General features: G+C 44.1%; 1 protein-coding gene across 4 annotated transcripts in view; it reads left to right on the top strand.

Moving 5' to 3' along the window:
- The window catches only part of AQP9 (aquaporin 9), a 48,537-nt gene that overhangs the window by 25,984 nt on the left and 5,980 nt on the right, over positions 1-16,573 (top strand). For all 4 annotated transcript variants that reach the window (XM_038580538.1, XM_038580537.1, XM_038580539.1 and 1 more), the window contains exons 2-5: positions 2,021-2,147; positions 7,208-7,345; positions 8,700-8,818; positions 14,436-14,653. In XM_038580538.1, the coding sequence (XP_038436466.1) occupies positions 2,021-2,147; positions 7,208-7,345; positions 8,700-8,818; positions 14,436-14,653 (602 nt within the window). The remainder of the gene's footprint in view (positions 1-2,020; positions 2,148-7,207; positions 7,346-8,699; positions 8,819-14,435; positions 14,654-16,573) is intronic.

The raw sequence follows: 16,573 nt of genomic DNA on the forward strand, positions 1-16,573 counted from the left end.
CCTGATAAGAAGCATCCACATTCTTAATCTCTTTCTCCTTACATATATTTGCTTCTGAAATTTTTCTTCATATGCCCTTAAATATTCATGGCTTGATGCACCCCTTGAAGTCGGTTGCTCTTTCGTTATGAAACCCAAGCTGGGCTGTGTATTCTAGAAAAACTTTGGTCAATTCAACGTAGAAAGAGCTATGATTTAATGATCCTACAGTCCAGAGCTTATTCTCCAGGACCACACTAGCTCTTTAAACCACAGTATGAGGATGGCCGATGGCCATTTATTGTCTTGTTACTTTCCTACCAGACTTGCATGTGATTCTTCTCTTTCCCAATAACACTCCCTCACCAAATGTTTCCTTAACGGGCCATGATTAAATGGTTTTGATTCATTGTTCAGTGAGTATGTAGGACCCATTTTTTAAACATTAGGAAATACATGGTGCTACAGCCAGAATGCTTGTGTCCCACCTCACCCCCCAACTTCATTTGCTGAAAACCTAATGCCCCCAGCAATTGTATTAGAGGTGAGGCCTTTGGGGATGATTAGGTCATAAGGATGGAGCCCTCATGAATGGGATTAGTACCTTTTTAAAAGGCTTTCAAGAGAGCTCACCCCTTCTGCTATGTGAGGATGCAACAAGGAAGTCTGCAGCCTAGTTGAGGGCCCTCACCTGACCATGCTGGTACCCTGGTCTTGGACCTCCAGCCCCCAGAACTGTGAGAAATAAATGTCTGTTGTGTATAAGCCACCCAGTCTGTAGCATTTTCTAGCAGTACAGACTAAAACATATGATAAAAAAGAAAAAAAAAACCCATACGTAATGAAAAGTTTTTTTCCAGTATCTGCCGCAGCCATCTAGCTCCAAACCAAGGAGTCCAATCGCACCTCCTGCTCTTTTGTGTGTCTTGAATACAGTTGGCAGTGTGCCTTAACAGTGTTCTGCATCTTTCCTTAAAAAATAATAGATACATATTGGGGATCTTTCCCTTTGGTACACACAGATCTCCCTCATTCGATGATAACAGTGGCATAGCACTCTGCTGAGAGGATGTACCATAATATATTTATTCCAGACATTTCTGGATATTGATCCCATTCTCCAAAGTATCCTCTACAGCTGAAGACTGTGAAAGTTCACTGTTGAACTTCATTTTCACTGTTCACCGATTTGCACAGTGCTTCCTATGAGCACAGCTCTGTGCTTGGTGCCTAAGGGAATGCAAGCAGCAGCGAGTTGGGCAGCCTCTGCTCCCTAGGAAATCACAGCCCTCTGCAGGGAGAAAAGACATGCAGATGAGAGCCTGTTTGCCAGTTCTCCCGACCCCCCTCCGCCCCCATCCACCTTTGTTTTCTTGCACATCAGATGCTCTTTCCCATGGCCTTGTACATGGTACATGTGGCCTTTCCATTTGTGGGATGGGCATCTGACTGTGAACCTGAGACAGCTTACACTGGGACCTTCTAGAGCAGGGATTGCCAGCTCCCCTACAGGGGCCAGCAAGGAGATTTACGTGAGTGCAGTGAAATGAGTAACCCAATTGGGAGTGCAAGAGCTCTGTTTAAAGGGAGCTGTGGGCTGCTGCTCTGCTCCAGGAAATCATTTCCCAGAGGCTGCTAGATCTTCTGATTGATTAAAAGGAAGCAGCTGGTAAAAAATACATGGGATCTTTCTGTGTTATTTCTTACAACCTCAAGGGAAACTACAACTGCCTCAGAATAAAAAGTTCGATTTAAACTCATAGCCAGCACCCTGGATCAGTGTGTGAAATTACCCGATTTACAAGCAGGGGAGGAATGTTAACACTACAGGCCCAGCAAAACTCATCTGTAAGCCAGATACAGCTTCAAGACCACCATTTTGCTATCTGTGCATAGCTGGATCATTATAATTTGAGTTGCCTGAAGCCTGAGGCAGCCCAATCCACGCATTTGCTTAAAACATATTTCTTGTTCCTGGGACTTTCCATTGTCTTCAACAGTGGCCTTTTCCACTTAGTTATTGAGCTTCCTCTCATTCCAGGTCCTTGGATGTGGCTCCGTTGCCCAAGCTATCCTCAGTCGAGGACACTTTGGAGGAATTATCACTATCAATGTTGGATTTGCAATGGCAGTTGTAATGGCCATTTATGTGACTGGGGGTGTCTCTGGTAAGTAATAGAAATAATAGCTGCCATTAATTGAGCCATTCCAGTGTGCTAGCACAGTGTTGGAGGTTTTACAGTTTATTTGGATCCCAACAGCCCTGCAAGAATATGTATTTGATCCTGTTTTTATAGATGTCAGAATCAAAATGGCCAGCAAATGGTAAGTGACTTATGCAAGAGCAGCAATTTAGTAAGACACAAGAGATGGGGCTTAGGACTAAGAACTGGCTGATTCCTATACTGAGCCATTACATTCTATTCTTCATCTGTCAGTATGATCTTTTTCTGGTTTCTACCCCATGCTTGGAAGCCATTCCCAGAGACCCAAAGATCGTTCCAACTGAGACAAGTCCCTGGACCTTTCCCTACAGCAATCGGAAAAGTCTAGGCCACTTGCAAAATGGCTGGTGCTTTCATGGACGTGGTCTCACTGAGCAGCTGTTGGTTGATTTCTGCTCTGAGAGGTGGACTGGTTCGAAGCCATTCACAAAGTTCTGAGAAACAAAATGAAATAATAATACTTAATGCAGTCTGGGAACCCAAGAGAAGCCTGTGGAAGTGATGCAGTCCACAGAGACACTCAAAATCTTTCAGCAGCCTGGTCCGAACACCAAGGCAAGTCTGCTAAGGATAAGGGCAGAAAGGACAGCAAAGCGTAGTGGGCACTGTGCTGGCTGCTGTACATACCCCATCCCCTTTCTCTCTAGCAGCACTCTGCAGCAGGCTTTCCAGTCTCCATTCCACCAAAAAAAAAAAAAAAAACAAAAACAAAAAAACCAAAACAAAACAAAACAAAAAACTGGAGCTCCAAGATAACAAGAAAATTGCTGGAGTCCTACAGCTGATAAAGATGCAGAGAAAAGATCTGACCCAGGTCTCTGTGACAGAAAAGCCTCCTGTCCCCACTGTTATACAGTTTGCATGATGGCCTATTATGGGAAGGGCATGACATTACAAGCAGGGCCTTTGGGCAGAACAGTCCTGGCAGAGGGTCCTGTGGTCAAGCCGGCTGGCCTGGTGACAGATGCTTGCCACAGGAATGCTGAAGAATTGGTTGCCCAGACCCCCTGGGAGCCTCGTGGAGCTGGGCATCTAGAACCGTCATCTGCAGGCTGCCACCCTTTCCATAGCACATAGACTCAGCTCCTGGGGCAGTCAGGGTTAGAGATTCCTGTGAGTGATTGTTTGGCATGAGTGATGTTTATGTTCACACTCTTGTCAAGTCTTTGCTGTGATCCCAGCGCTGTAGTGCCTCCCTAAACACAGGGATAGACAGGGGACAGTCCTGACTGTGCCAAGGCCTTGGCAGCTGACACAGATCATAGTTGCGGCCTAAAAGGAGTAGGCAAGATGCTCTGCTGCTGCCCTCTCTGTGTTCCCATTACATTCACACAAGGCTGGTTTCCACACTGTGGAATATAAATGCAGGTGTATTTTTTTTGGTAGAGACACAGATTTGGAATATTTCACCTGCACAACACCCCGAATTGAACATCATCACATATTTACTTAGAGGAAATTAGTCCCAAACTTTACCAATGTAGGTAATAGCTTTCATCACCAATGTGGCCCATGTCTATTTGCATCTACTGATATACTCGGGGATTTGGACAGTCACCATAGAGAAAAAAAGGCAGAGACCAACAGGAGGAAGAGAGAGTGAGGGATGGTGTGAGGTCTTCCCATCAGGTCCCTGGACTGGGGTTAAGCTCCTGTGCTCAGAAGAGTGAGAGCTAGAGCCTGTGGGGCTCTTTCCAGGTGAGGGGTAACTGGCTACCAAATTGTTCACGAGAGTCCAGGAGACCCAAAATACAAGTAGAGCAGTTTCTGAGCCTGGCTGATACAGGTAGCATTGGGTTGGGAAGGAAGCTTATCTTCCCATCTCTGGGACCTAGCGCTCTTCAGGTTCCTTGAGGCCTGGTGGCTTTGGAGACATGCAGAGACAACATACCAGCCCACCGTTGACATCCCCACAGGCATCAGTATTGCCTTTTAGCAGGCACAGGAATAGGACAGGAAGACTGTGTGTGGAAGGTGACTTTCTCCTGTGGCTGCAGCTAACATACTGGTTTGCGAGCACATGCGAGGCTCTCTTTGAGGATTATAAAAATAACCAGTGGAGAGTGGACATAAACATGAACAAGATTCTATTTTGTGGTCACTGACTGGTGAAGTCAACTGACATCTGGTTTTGCAATAGAAAACACTACCTTACTGGAAGGAAGTTACCATGCCCTCTGTTCCCACATGAACAAGCCAGTGGTCCGCCACTCCAATCTGGCCAATCAGAACTAACAACTCCCCCATTAATTATGCCAATGCACCCCCCCCATTAAGTGTTTATGCCGCCTGCTTGTATGGTGGTTGTTTTTGATGTAGAGAGTTTTTTTTTTTTTTAAGATTTCATTTATGTATTCATGAGAGACAGAGAGAGAGAGAGAGAGAGAGAGAGGCAGAGGGAGAAGCAGGCTCCACACAGGAAGCCCAACGTGGGACTTGATCCCAGGTCTCCAGGATCACGCCCTGGGCTGAAGGCAGCACTAAACCACTGAGCCACAAAAAAAAAAAAAAAAAAAAAAAAAAAAAAAAAAAAAATTAAACCACTGAACCACCCGGGCTGCCTGATGTAGAGTTTTATGAGCAATAAAAATTCTTCAAAAAGCAAAAGAGCTTTGCATAATGATAGATAAAATATTAAGGTTGTCTCTATCACAGAATGGCCTGTGCGTGTGGGAAAGGAAGCGACGTGCCTAGAGCAGCACCTTGAAAGAGTTCATTCTGCTCACATAAGACTTTCATCTCATGGGCCTGGTGGGCTCCAGCTCCACCCTGGGCTCTTCATATGAGTCATCTGATCGTCACAACAACCTTGGCAGAGCCAAGACTGGAGGGCGGCGCTCCCTGGGTCTAGCATTCGTGTTCACTCCACTACACTGCTCTGCTTTGTCCAGCAGTGAGCCAGGAGCTGAGCACTGGCCTCTGCGAGGAGAAATCTTTCCATTGCTTGGCAAGGCACCCTCCGGGACACACCCCCTCTCTGATTCCCAAACAACATTCCCTCTCACTGGGCCTTTGTAGTCTGAACTGCCCGAATAAAGGTTTCTGACTATTTATTTGCTCAACGTTCATATTTTGAACACCTACTGTGTGCCTTGCATTGTGTAAAGTCGGAGATGAAGAATGAGCACCCTGTCTCAGAATGTCTGCGAGGGGCTAAAAAGCAGAAACCTACCTGTGGGAAGTTTTCTTTTGGAAGGGGAGCGTGCCAAACACAGAGCTCTCTAGAGCATCGGTGGATTCTGAGGGAAGGTGTTGCTGATTGGAGGTGATTTCTTAAGGGCTCTTGTGCTTTCACAATGGATCCCTCTGGGCTGGCTGGGTGATGGCTCCTCTCCAAACAGCCACTGGGAAAAGGGAAACAGGCCTGGCTTCGGGAACTTTCCACTGCCTATGTGTTCCTCTGTCCTAACCCCTGTTCCCAGCTTGCCTAGTGGCAAGCTTACTAAGTGGTGATCCTGCTGGTCTCCAGAATTGTGGCTCTCTTAGACTTAAAAGTAAAACAAAACTTTGGATATGTTCGTAAGGCTTCAGGAAGTCACTCATGCTTTGCCATATTGGCATTTTCTTGCTCAGATTAGCCCCTAAGTGACAGGGGCAGGTGAAGAAAGAGCCCATGTGGTTTAGGCAGCAGGGAGAACAACTTTCCACAAGCCCACTTTGGCTTACAGACTCAGGAAGAGCATTGCTTTCTTCACAGGGGGAGGCCTTCCAGAAACAAGCTCACCTGTAGGTTCTATAAGGAGTCAAAGGATGAAATTTCTTCTTTTCTTCCTTCTCCTCCTCTTCTCCCTCTTCTTTATTACCTTTTGTTCACAACTATGGCCACAACTATGTCCATTGAAATGTGGACACATTGACAGTGACTCTACTTCCCCCTGCACACAAAGTGTACTCTTCAAATGAACATGTTTCATTTCTAGGAACTAAGCCTAAATGCTCAAAGATGATATTTGAAATTTTTTTTTCTGCCCGCTAAGGCAGGGAAGACTTATAAACATGGTGAAGGAGGTCTGGAAGTGGTATAACATAGAACATAGACTCTAGAGTTTGTATGAACCTGCATTTGAATCCCATTTCTACCACTTAACTAATCATGTAGGCTTTAAAAAGTTGCTTCATTTCTGTGCCTCAGTTTCCTCACCAGTTAATTGGAGTAATACCCAGCTCACTGGGTTCTAAAAAGGGTCAAATGTGGGTAATACCCCAATAATAACGTATGGCAAATGTTTAGTAAATGCTGTTGTTAGTAGCAAAGCTGATTGGGGTGTCGGTGACCAACCGCTGAGCAAACCTTCTCTTGGATCTGGCAGCTAGACGAGGAACTAGGAAGCTGATTTCTCTAGGAGAGTTTAGGTCAGGGTAATAGAAGTGGTGCTACATTTGTGTGTGAGGGAGAAACTGAGCTGTTCCTCTGTGAACAGTGAAACCAGACACTGTGGTCACCTCAGAGTAAATTGAGCCCCTCACCCCAGTGAGAGGCACAGCCCACCGACCTAGGTTCTTTGCCCTTAGACATCTCTTTTCCATCTTAAGGTAGTTTTATATCTTCTGGACATAGACCAAGGAATTTCTAGATGCAGATGTAATCCTTAAACAATATATGGTGTCAATATATTGACTTTAAAAATATATTGAAGTTAATAGTTTATATCAATCTCTTTGAGGTTATTGTTTCATAAAGACCATTGGATAGATGATAGCTAAGTAGATGATAGATCGATGTCATAGAGATAGAAGATGAACCTCTTGAGCACAACTTTTTTTCCATATCTGACTCCCTTTTCAGAAAGCTAACCTTCTTAGACAGTGTCGAGTGTGGTTATTAGTCCCCCTTTTCTCCCTGCCCCCATACAGTACAAACACACATCTAAGCCTCTGTCTCTCCATATACAGCTCTCTACCTAGAAGACTGAGTCTTCCTGAGGTCTCTACATAAGGTCTTCTGTGTAATAATCCTCCCTGGCCTGCTGCTGACATCCCTAATCATCTTATCTTTCTTGCAGGTGGCCACATCAACCCAGCTGTGTCTCTTGCAATGTGTCTCTTTGGACGGATGAAATGGTTCAAATTTCCTTTTTACGTGGGAGCCCAGTTTTTGGGAGCCTTTGCAGGAGCTGCGACCCTCTTTGGCATTTACTATGGTGAGTAAAGCCCCTGAGCCCAGACCTTAGGGAGAGTTGGCCAAGATTTGAGAGTCATAATTACTTGCTAGGAAGAGATGAGATTAGGCAAGAAGAGGGAAGTGTTCCACAATCAACAGGCAGTTCTAAGAATTCTAAGTTCTGAAGAGTGAGGCCAACATTATCATTAGGACAAATTCATGAAGTCTTTTTAAGAAAATGGTCACAATTTAAATGGAGGGCAGAACTGGAAGTCTATCTTTAGGTCCAATCAGTACTACAGCATGAACATGCACGAGATAAGCAACAGGCCAGTGGCTTCTCCACAAGCTTCCTCTGGCTTGGCTGGGAGAAAGCGTGTTCACTGGTAGCAGAGGGTATGATGATTAAGTATTCAGAGAAGGAATCTGGATTCCTTCCTTTGAAGGAAGGGGTGCAGTTGAGAATAGGCTAGGTGGGGATCTCCTCCCCATTCTGTTCTGCAACAGTCCTGGGGGCAGAAACAGTCCTGGCGATTGAAGACACAGACTTTAATTCTATGCTATGTCAGTAAGTAGCTGTGTGACTTAAGTAAATCTTCTGACTTTATCCATCTGTTTCCTCCTCTGGAATGTAAGAGACTTGACTTCTAAGACCATTCAAAGTAAAAGATCTTGGGATTGCATGAAATTAACTGTCAAAGTAGTTCCCAGTGTAAGTCTCAGTACATTATGATTCTCAAAATGAAGTCCTTCAGAACTAGAATTTATGAACCATGCCTTAGAAAAATACATTGTGGAAGGAGACTTCATCCCACAGAGTGTCTTTCTGAGAAATAGAGCTTAAGAGGACTGGTAGAGAATTTGAGACCAGATCAGAAGAGAGAAACTCAGAGAGCCAGCTGCTGTGGCAGGAGAGACCTGGGGTCGGCCCTGGCTGTGTCAAGGACTGTTGTCTCTCTTGCTTCAAGGGCATCTTCACTGGACCATAACACCCTCAACTTCTGGCCTGGTAGTATGTGTTACTTGAGAACCTCCTGGGAATTATGAATTCTGCCCACAGTAGATCACAGCTCCATTTTGGCATTCGGTTGATCTCAAAAATTCCAAGAATTCCCCCCAAAGAATATTAGTTCCCTGGACCCACCAGCTAAGGATTTGGATGAAGTGTGGAGTGAACTCTGGAGGGCAGTCAGGACTTTCTATTTTTGACTTGACATCCTAGAATTTCTCTGGGTATCTCTAAAACTACCATGATATGAAGTGAGGAGAAGCAAATGGTATGGATCTGTCTAGCTGAACCTGAGTGTTTGTAGTTGTTTAGCACAAGACCAGGCATAGGTCTCCCTAGGTTTTGCCCAGAGAACACTAATGTGCCAGAGTTCTGTCTTCCATAGATGGACTTATGTCCTTTGCTGGTGGAAAATTGCTCATCGTGGGAGAAAATGCAACAGCACACATTTTTGCGACATACCCAGCTCCATATCTGTCTCTGACGAATGCATTCGCAGACCAAGTAAGTGTATACTTAACAAAGATCGAACTTTGGTGAAAAGATATGAGCTAATAAGAGGGACACACAGGAGCATGCAAAATCAGAGGTCACTAGGCATAACCCAAGCCTTTTTGACAAGTTTTTCCTTTACCAAAGTTGATACCACTAAAAAAGTTTTCTGCTTTCTTTTTAATAGGTAGATTGGAGGGTACCTGGGTGGCTCAGTCGGTTGAGCAGCCAACTCTCAATTTTGGCTCAGGTCATGACCTCAGAGTCATAGGACTGAGCCCAACAATAGGCTCCCCACATGGTGGGGAATCTGCTTGAAATTCTCTCTCTCCCTCTCCCTCTGCCCCTTTACTCACTCTCTCTCAAAATAAATAAAATATTTAAGTTTTTTCTTTTTTTATAAATTTATTTTTTATTGGTGTTCAATTTGCCAACATATAGCACAACACCCAGTGTTCATCCCATCAAGTGCCCACCTCAGTGCTCGTCACCCAGTCACCCCCATCCCCCCGCCACCTCTCCCTCCACCACCCCTAGTTCGTTTCCCAGAGTTAGGAGTCTTTCATGTTCTGTCTCCTTTTCTGATATTTCCCACTCATTTTTTCTCCTTTCCCCTTTATTCCCTTTCACTATTTTTTATATTCCCCAAATGAATGAGACCATATAATGTTTGTCCTTCTCTGATTGACTTATTTCACTCAGCATAATACCCTCCAGTTCCATCCATGTCGAAGCAAATGGTGGGTATTTGTCGTTTCTAATGGCTGAGGAATATCCCATTGTATACATAAACCACATCTTCTTTATCCACTCATCTTTTGATGGACACCGAGGCTCCTTCCACAGTTTGGCTATTGTGGACATTGCTGCTATAAACATCGGGATGCAGGTGTCCCGGCGTTTCACTGCATCTGTATCTCTGGGGTAAATCCCCAGCAGTGCAATTGCTGGGTCGTAGGGCAGGTCTATTTTTAACTCTTTGAGGAACCTCCACACAGTTTTCCAGAGTGGCTGCACCAGTTCACATCCCCACCAACAGTGCAAGAGGGTTCCCCTTTCTCCACATCCTCTCCAACATTTGTGGTTTCCTGCTTTGTTAATTTTCCCCATTCTCACTGGTGTGAGGTGGTATCTCATTGTGGTTTTGATTTGTATTTCCCTGAGGGCAAGTGATGCGGAGCATTTTCTCATGTGCTTGTTGGCCATGTCTATGTCTTCCTCTGTGAGATTTCTGTTCATGTCTTTTGCCCATTTCATGATTGGATTGTTTGTTTCTTTGCTGTTGAGTTTAATAAGTTCTTTATAGATCTTGGAAACTAGCCCTTTATCTGATTGGTCATTTGCAAATATCTTCTTCCATTCTGTAGGTTGTCTTTGAGTTTTGTTGACGGTATCTTTTGCTGTGCAAAAACTTCTTATCTTGATTAAATACATGCACTTGTTTCACATTGGTTGAGGTCCAGAAAAGAGTGGACAACTGGACATTTCAACCCCTAAAGGGGCAAATAGGGTTTGCTTTATGATTACTCTCTCTTCTGTGATCTGAACATGAACAAGAAAAGACATTTCCATCTCAAATCAAGGACTGTGAAATGTGGCAGTTGAACCTAGAGTATCATTGATCCTCTGTGTCTCCTCATATGCATAGGTTTATCTAACCTCTTAAGATAGCTAGAAGTATCTCTGCCTTATTGTTATATAAACAAGCTGCACCTAAACATCTGTGATGTAGCCAATAGCACAGCTATTCTGGTCAGTTTGTGGCTGATCAACGTTGTCAGCCTGATAGCTTCTTCCTCCCTTAATGTATCCCAGAAAGACCGTTGGTCAGCCTGGAAGGAAAGAAGAAAGGAGGGAAGGAGGGGAGGAAGGAAGGAAGGAAGGAAGGAAGGAAGGAAGGAAGGAAGGAAGGAAGGAAGGAAGGAAGGAAGGAAGGAAGGAGAAGGGAGGGAAGAAGGAAGGAAACAAGGGAGGATGAAAGGACATCTAAGTTGTTTTCTTGTGATTAGGATTGCACGATGGGGCAGAGTAGAGTGGGCATGTGTATAAAATGGATCTACCAGTTTGCTAACTCTGTCCACTTCCATTTAATGGATAGATGAAAAAAACTATGCCCTCATGTCCTTAGTCTTTTTCCTTTCCACTTTGCTCAATAAACCAGACAGGCAAAAAGCCCTTCTTGAGCACTCTCTGTGTGCTCGGCCCTGTGTCCAGAGCTTGAGGGACTGACAGGTACACATGAGTTGTAAAGGCCTGAGATTTGGAACTTGCATGTCCGAATTAACATAGCAGTTCTGTTCCCACTCCCTGAGCAACTTTAGCTAAATTATTGAACTTTGAGGGTCTCAGATTTGTAAGTGGGGATAATATTAGCACTTACCAGATTCCTTGCCAAGATAAAGTGAATAATATCAGGAAAATGCATTGTAAACCGTGTCTGCCCAGGAATTTAGAATCTAGTGAAGAACTAAATGATCACCTAAGGACAAAAGGAACAATACAAAAGTGAAGACAATTAGACGGGAAACTGGACTGTAGGAGTCACATTAGTAATTTGGAATACAGAGTCTAAATGAGCTGGGGTGGTGAGAAAAGTGTCAGTAGAAAAGATAACAGAGAACTGTAACTGCCAGAAAAAGGAATGTTCTCCTAAATGAGCTGAAAAAAATAGAAGGATAGTATTCAAATAAAGTAGTTTAGGGTCTTATACTCCATTCCATACTGGAGTAGTAAACTCATTTCCAAATGTCCACTTCAAGAGGGTATATCGCTGAAAGAGAAGAAGCAAAAAGCTAATGATATTGCACAGAAATGAGTAGAGAATGGGGATGTTTACTCTAGGGAAGGTGCGTGTGCAGGAGCTGGGGGGATGGATGGGATTTACTAGTAGCTTTCAAAGAGCTGAAGGAATGTCAAATGCAAAAGAACTTAGACTTGGTATGTATACCCTCCGAGGAGATTTGGTAGAAGTTAGTACCTAACAGATGCTCAATAAATATTTATTAATGTACTTACATATTAATTATGTAATATTTACACACTAGTATTTATATGCTAATTATAAAATATTTAGTTCATGAAATTATGGTGAGATAAAGTTACATTCAACAAAAGTTAGACTTTCCTAGCAATTGGGGCTGGGCTAAATATAGACCATTTCCCACAGGACAACAGTCACTAGAGGTGTTGGAGGCTTGTCTGGGTGACCTCCAGGGCTGGAAAGTGGGGGTGGGGCATTTCTCAAGAAAACTCAAACATCAGATGATGGGCATTGTGGAGTGTGTCACCTTTAAGATCCTTTCTGACTTGGAGACTAAATTAGCCAGTTGGAAACTAGGGAAAACTGGTGCCATCTGAAGGAAGGGGGCTGGGGGTAGTTGTCGCATAAACTTTGGAGAGCAACACAGAAAAAAGTGTGAGAGGGAAAAGATGGAGGGTAGGGGAGGAGATTGCTGAAAGGAGGATGGTAGGGGTCCTTTATCTCTCTGGGCATCAGTCTCTATTATGTGAGAGAGATTGGCCAGGTGACAAAAGCTTCAAAGTGCCAGGAGGATAAAGAGGGTGGGACCTGTTGGTGCTTTGCATGCACATGGGCTGCAGTGGTGAGCTCTGCATTTGCTGGGTCAGTAAGGATCCCAGAGCCGCCTCAGAATGGACTTTCGGGATGTGGAAGGGTGGGATTTCTCAGGGATCCTACTTTCCATTAAATTCAGGCACAGTCTGAAACCCCGCGCCTTTTGATGGGGTCATTAAGCCCGTTCACGTTCAGAGTTACTATTGAAAGATATGAGTTTAGTGTCATCATGATATCTATTCAGTCCTTGTTTTTGTGGATTGTTCCACTGGACTTCTTCTTAAAGGGGAATTTTAAGAGTCCCCCTTAAAATTTCTTGCAGAGCTGGTTTGGAGGTCACATATTCTTTCAGTTGCTGCCTGTCTTGGAAGCTCTTTATCTCTCCTTCCATTTTGAATGAGAGCCTTGCTGGATAAAGTATTCTTGGTTGCATGTTCTTCTCATTTAGGACCCTGAATATATCCTGCCAGCCCTTTCTGGCCTGCCAGGTCTCTGTGGAGAGGTTTGCTGTTACCCTAATACTCCTCCCCATAAAAGTCAGGGATTTCTTGTCTCTAGCTGCTTTAAGGATCTTCTCTTTATCTTTGGAATTTGCAAGCTTAACTATTAAATGTCAAGGTGTTGAACGGTTTTTATTGATTTTGGGGGGGGAATCTCTCTATTTCCTGGATCTGAATGCCTGTTTCCCTTCCCTGATTAGGAAAGTTTTCAGCTATGATTTGTTCAAATACATATTCCGGTCCTCTGTCCCTTTCTGCGCCCTCGGGAACCCCAATTAAACATAGGTTTTTCCCTCAGGTTGTCATTTATTTCCCTTAATCTATCCTCATGGTCTTTTAATTGTGAAGGGAAGGGAGAAGAAATGAGTGGGAAATATCAGAAAGGGAGATAGAACATAAAGACCCCAACTCTGGGAAACGAACTAGGGGTGGTGGAAGGGGAGGAGGGCCAGGGGTTGCGGTGAATGGGTGACGGGCACTGAGGGGGGCACTTGATGGGATGAGCACTGGGTGTTATTCTGTATGTTGGTAAATTGAACACCAATAAAAAATAAATTTATTATTAAAAAAATAAATTCAGGCACAGTTTATCTTATAATGAAGAAGGAGGCATCAGAGTCAGGAGCTGTTGGAGGACATTTAGAGGTTTCTCATGTGAGTTCAGGTCCTTTCCATTAGAGGTAAGAGAGAAAGAATGCTTTCTCTCTCAAACCTTGGCTTGCATCAAAAAGGACAGTGTTGGGGCACCTGGGTGGCTCAGTGGTTGAGCATCTGCCTTTGGCTTAGGTCATGATCCTGGGGTCCTGGGATCGAGTCCCACATCAGGCTCTTCTCAAGGAGCCTGCTTCTCCCTCTGCCTGTGTCTCTGCCTCTCTCATGAATAAATAAATAATTAGTCGAAAGAAAGAAAGAAGAAAGAAAGAAAGAAAGAAAGAAAGAAAGAAAGAAAGAAAGAAAGAAAGAAAGAAAAGAAAGAAAGAAAAGGACAGTGTCTTCATTCCTTTTGAAAGTGGCATGTTTCATTCTACTAGAAGAGCTTGAGTGAACAGGTATCATTTCCCTAATCTTTAGTACTATTTGCATTTTTTTCATTACAAATCCATGTTCCCCACTTATTTGTTTCTTCATTTTACTTTCCTCTTACAAATTTTCTGTTCATTTCCTTTGCCCGTTTATCCATGGATGTCTCACCTTGTTTTTCTCACCAGTCTGACTGTCTTCAACCAGGTTTCCAGCCAGCAGCTTGCCTTTCTATTTAGCAGGATAGTAGCTTGTTGGGATAGTTGTAGAGAAGATAACAGTCTCCGGAGCTGAAGTCTCTGGGTCCACATCCTTGAGCGAGTACAAGTGGCTCACAAGTGGCTAATGTGTAAATGAGAGTAATGCTAGCACCCACATCTAGGATTGCCATGATGAGAAGAGAGCCTGGCACGGTGTGCTCACCAGTGACTGTTAGTTATCACTAGGTTTGTTCTTAACGAGAGGCAGTGAATTCTGAGGTGGGCAAAGGAGCAGGATACAGGTTAAACCCCTTATGCATTTTCTCCCTCCCCAGGTAGTGGCCACCATGTTCCTCCTCATGATTGTCTTTGCCATTTTTGACTCCAGAAACTTGGGAGTCCCCAGAGGCCTAGAGCCCATTGCCATCGGTCTCCTGATTATTGTCATTTCTTCTTCCTTGGGACTGAACAGTGGCTGTGCCATGAACCCAGCTCGAGACCTGAGCCCTAGACTTTTCACTGCTTTGGCAGGATGGGGGTTTGAGGTCTTCACGTAAGTAACAGTGGTGTTGGGGGAAGAAAGATCCCTGCTGCGCCTCATGGGAAAGGGCTGGGATTAAACTAGAGAGGTCCAGGAGAGTTCTCTTGGGAGCTTGGAGATCAGGTGCATGCTCTGGTCATCAGTGTGGATTGTTTCACTGGCAGTTTGTGATATGGGGTGTGGTGGGGGAGGGGAGTAGGGAAGACACACATGGACACAGGGAGAGAGACAGAGAGAGTCTCTGGGTAAATTCAAATGCAACAGGCTTACCCTGTATAATAATAATACTAAGTCCTCAGGTGGTAGATGGTTTTATGTGAGTATTTTGGTCATATAACTCATCTGCAGATTCACTTTGTGATAAAATTGGGCCTAGAATTTACATCTTGTGATACTACTACAAGGCTCTTGATAGTGAACTATGCTATGCTTCCCTCATTCAGCAAGTCTTTACCAAACACTGTCTGTGCTGTGGTCACTGTGCTATGTAAGGAGATTTCAAAATCAGCTAAAACACTAGCCTTGAGCAATAATAAGTGCCTTGGCAACCCCAAAAACAAAGTGCTGAGTGAACATAGATCAGAGGATGACTAACTATGCCTGGGAAATTGGGAAAGCCACCACCAAAGAAATGAGAGCTGAGTTGGGTCATGAGTAGGAAATCCCCGGCAGAAAAGACATAAAAGAGAGCTCTTGCACAGGAAATGGCAAGACCTCATGCTTTCTACCTCAGAATGTGCTGGGTCAGTAAGGAGCCCAACTCCTTGGGGTTGAGGCAAGTTGAGGAAATACGTCAACTGTTGGCAACTGTTCCAAAACAAACTGTGCCCATTTAATTCCTTCCCACTTTTGCCCCATACAACCACAGTGGTCTGTCCTCATCTACTTATCACATCTCTCGATGGGAAAGGAACTCACTTTGGTTCATCAAGGAACAGGGCGCTAACATGGAGAAAGAGAAGTAGGAAAGACATGTGTGAGGAAATTTTAGTTTGATATTTGCTGTGAGGAAAGACTTGAGTGTCCCTAAATGCTTACCTGTACATGTAATCATACACATGTGATGGCTCATTTCAGTGAAAGTTTGGGTTGCCTTCACCAGTGTAAAAAATTAACTGTTGAAATAACTGACACCAGTCAGGTCACCAACACAGATAGGTCTGAGAGCTACCACAATGTAAGCATCCTGAGGTCAGAGACCTAGCAGCTTCCTCACCTCTGCACTCATAGTGACAAGATTAGGGCCTGGCATATACAGAGTCTCAAGAGAAGTCAGTAAAAAGAATGGAAGGATGGGCAAATACTACATGTAAAACATGTCCTAAGAGATGAGGGATACAAAGAAAACCAAGCAACATCCCCTGTCTTTAAGAAGCTAATAATGCAATGAATTTTCTAGAGCAGTGGTTCTCAACCAGAGGTGATTTTTTTCCACTCAAAATATTGGGCAACGCCTAGAGACATTTTTGGCTATCACAACTGGGGAAGGTGGAGATGAAAGTTGTCACCGGCATCTAGTGAGTTACAGTCCTGGGATAGTGCCAACCATCCTACAGTACCCGTACAGATCCCCACAACAAAGAATTATTCAGCCAAAAAATATTAAGAGTGCCACAGGTGAGGAGCTCTAGTTCAAGAATGATTGCCACTAGAACATGAAAAGGTTGAACAAAATGTCCCTAACTAGGAAGGTTCTTTTATATTCTTCCAATGGAAAATGAAAAACATATGTCAGAAAGATTCCCAGAACCCAGAGCCCAGAATTAATCTGAGTTTCATTAATCCCACCTTCCTGAGCCTCACTTTAGAAGACCACTGCCCCCATGACCAAGTCACCTCTGTTGGCTTCACACAGACCCCTGGAACAAAGAGGCCTTGAAGGCCACCCTTTGAGCCCTGTTTCATGACTCACCCAAAGCTCTAAGAGTGGGG

The sequence above is a fragment of the Canis lupus genome, chromosome 30, assembly GCF_011100685.1.
Source record: "Canis lupus familiaris isolate Mischka breed German Shepherd chromosome 30, alternate assembly UU_Cfam_GSD_1.0, whole genome shotgun sequence".
Taxonomy (NCBI): Eukaryota; Metazoa; Chordata; class Mammalia; order Carnivora; family Canidae; genus Canis; species Canis lupus.